General features: G+C 31.4%; 1 protein-coding gene across 2 annotated transcripts in view; it reads left to right on the forward strand.

The window, feature by feature from the left end:
* Positions 1-593: 593 nt before the first annotated feature.
* The window catches only part of LOC108625324 (protein SHQ1 homolog), a 3,765-nt gene continuing 1,972 nt past the window's right edge, over positions 594-2,386 (forward strand). For both annotated transcript variants that reach the window (XM_018025232.2, XM_018025240.2), the window contains exons 1-5: positions 594-1,000; positions 1,061-1,448; positions 1,537-1,941; positions 2,018-2,141; positions 2,221-2,384. In XM_018025232.2, the coding sequence (XP_017880721.1) occupies positions 858-1,000; positions 1,061-1,448; positions 1,537-1,941; positions 2,018-2,141; positions 2,221-2,384 (1,224 nt within the window). In that variant the 5' untranslated portion in view covers positions 594-857. The remainder of the gene's footprint in view (positions 1,001-1,060; positions 1,449-1,536; positions 1,942-2,017; positions 2,142-2,220; positions 2,385-2,386) is intronic.

The raw sequence follows: 2,386 nt of genomic DNA on the forward strand, positions 1-2,386 counted from the left end.
AGAAAAGTGAAGGTCGCATTTTTTAACTTCTTTCTCTCGGTTTGTAAGGAAATTTATGCAACACATTTCAAACACTTATTCCTTAAATTTTCTTCATACATTATTTAGGAAACTAATCCACCTACCTACTCATAAAATTATTTGAATCATTTGGTGCAATAAAATCATTCAGTTTTGAAGAGTATAATGATTCAATTTTGCTCTCCATTGTATGGTTTAAGGTAGATATAATTTCTGAGACAATATTACATATGTAGTACAACACATCATGACAATTAAGGAATGCCGATGACTTGATAGCTTCCAGAAGACAAGTTTGAGTTATAATTACCTGTTATTCGTATCGTTACAGACCATATCCATTTCCATGTTTAGTGCTTGAAACGGCTCGATCCACCGTTAGTTACAATTTCCTTTCTAATATCTAAATATCAGTTTAACGACAATTTCAAAGAAACACAATAGCTCTATTAGTGTTGAACCGGCAAACGAGTATGTTACGTTGACTAAAATCCCGCGCAATGTGCAGATGTGCAGTACTGGCGATACTCGCACTTCGTAGCTCGTCCGAGTCGGACGTCGGACCAAGCTCGCACTTCACAGTTCACACTGTATGTACAGTGTGCAATGTGCAATACGCATGCTCAATAGACACAGTGAACCATACACTAACTTAAGCTGATTATAGTTTTATTAATAAAGTATACTGTGCGTTTGAAATAATATTTTTATCAGTACGTTTAATACCCCTTTATATTTGGCTGCTAATGTGAGACTTTGCAGTTGTGCAATATTACAGGTAGTTGAATTAGAAAGAAGTTTGTCCATGAAATAATTTATTTTAACTTATTACGAAAATGCTGACTCCACGATTTGAGATAACTCAAACAGACACAGAAGTTGCAATAATTGTTCATGCACCATATGCTAATATTAAAGATACAGAAGTTTATATTGATGGAACGGACTTCAGATTTTTTTCTACTCCATACTATTTAAGGTAAACAATTCTTACTTAACAACTATAAATGTTTGTAATGAAATATTTTTTAAATCTTAGGCTGAAGTTACCAGGTGAAATAGAAGAGAATGATTCATCGTTTGGTTCTTATGATTGTGAGAAAGGAGATTTCTCCTTAAGATTTTCAAAAGTAATAAAAGGAGAGTACTTTGAAAATTTGGATATGATAACAACATTATTAGCACCACCAAAAAAGAAAAGTACAATTGTCCCCAATATTGAAGTAATTGGGAATCCATCTGCAAACTCTGATGATATTAATGATATATCTAATGAGAACCAGTTCATAGCACTTGACGAAAGTACTGATGGAGATGAATGGTATATAAATCAAAGTAATATCACAGAGAATATAACCAATCTTCTAACTATATCTCCTAAATATGGTTTTGCAAATAAAGTATCTGGCGCTTTAGCTGCTTTCGAGGTAAATGCTTCGAAACATCTGTATAATATCATATATTTATCTGTATAATTCTGTCAATCATATAACTAATATTCTTTTCTATTTTTAGTCAGCTTGGATTAAAGAAATAATAGATCTTCCAATGCCAGATACAACACCACAAAGTGAAAGAAGAGGATTAAGGGAGAAACGTGAAATTGAAGATTTTAACGAAGAGCATTATCTAGCAGATCTTATGCAACCTGACTGTATAGAACCATATATTTCATATGTCGCAGAGTGGGACACTTTGGATAGAGAAAATGTATCTTTAGACGGAACTCAAGTGGATTTATTAAAAGAACTTCCAAACAAAGAATATTTGTTAAATAATGAGGAAACCCACAAGCTACTTTTAGGTTTAGTTGACATTTTATTTGGTAGCTGTTACAACCACAGGACTACATTGGGTGAAAATACTGTTGAGAGTAGTTGGACCATTAATAAATTAAGTTCAACCTTGTCTTGGTTTGATGTATGTAGGGTATTTTAGAATATATACGTAAGAAATGACTTCATTTTCTATTAGATGTTAATGATAATATTTATAGGAATTTTGTGATGCAGAGGAAGTTGCAAAAGCATGCTTCAGAAGATCTATATGTTATCCACTTTTTAGAAATTGTGATTTGTCCAACAAAATTCTAGAAGATGTAAAGAAAGTTATCAAATTAGGTAAGTTAAAAAACAGGATTTTGATTTATGAAATCATTTCTTCGTTTTTGTCGTCTTTAATTGATTATCTTATTATCAGGTAAAAAATATATTATAAAACGTCTTTGCGAAATACATAGTTTGTTTAACAATTCATACGAACCTCGATATATATTAAATCAACTATATATAAAAGACTACTTAATTTGGTTACAACAAATTAACGAATCTCTAATAGAATCTTTGGATTCACTTATTACTAATGT

The sequence above is a fragment of the Ceratina calcarata genome, unplaced genomic scaffold, assembly GCF_001652005.2.
Source record: "Ceratina calcarata isolate Rehan_Ccalc_2016 unplaced genomic scaffold, ASM165200v1 scaffold119, whole genome shotgun sequence".
NCBI classification, from domain to species: Eukaryota; Metazoa; Arthropoda; class Insecta; order Hymenoptera; family Apidae; genus Ceratina; species Ceratina calcarata.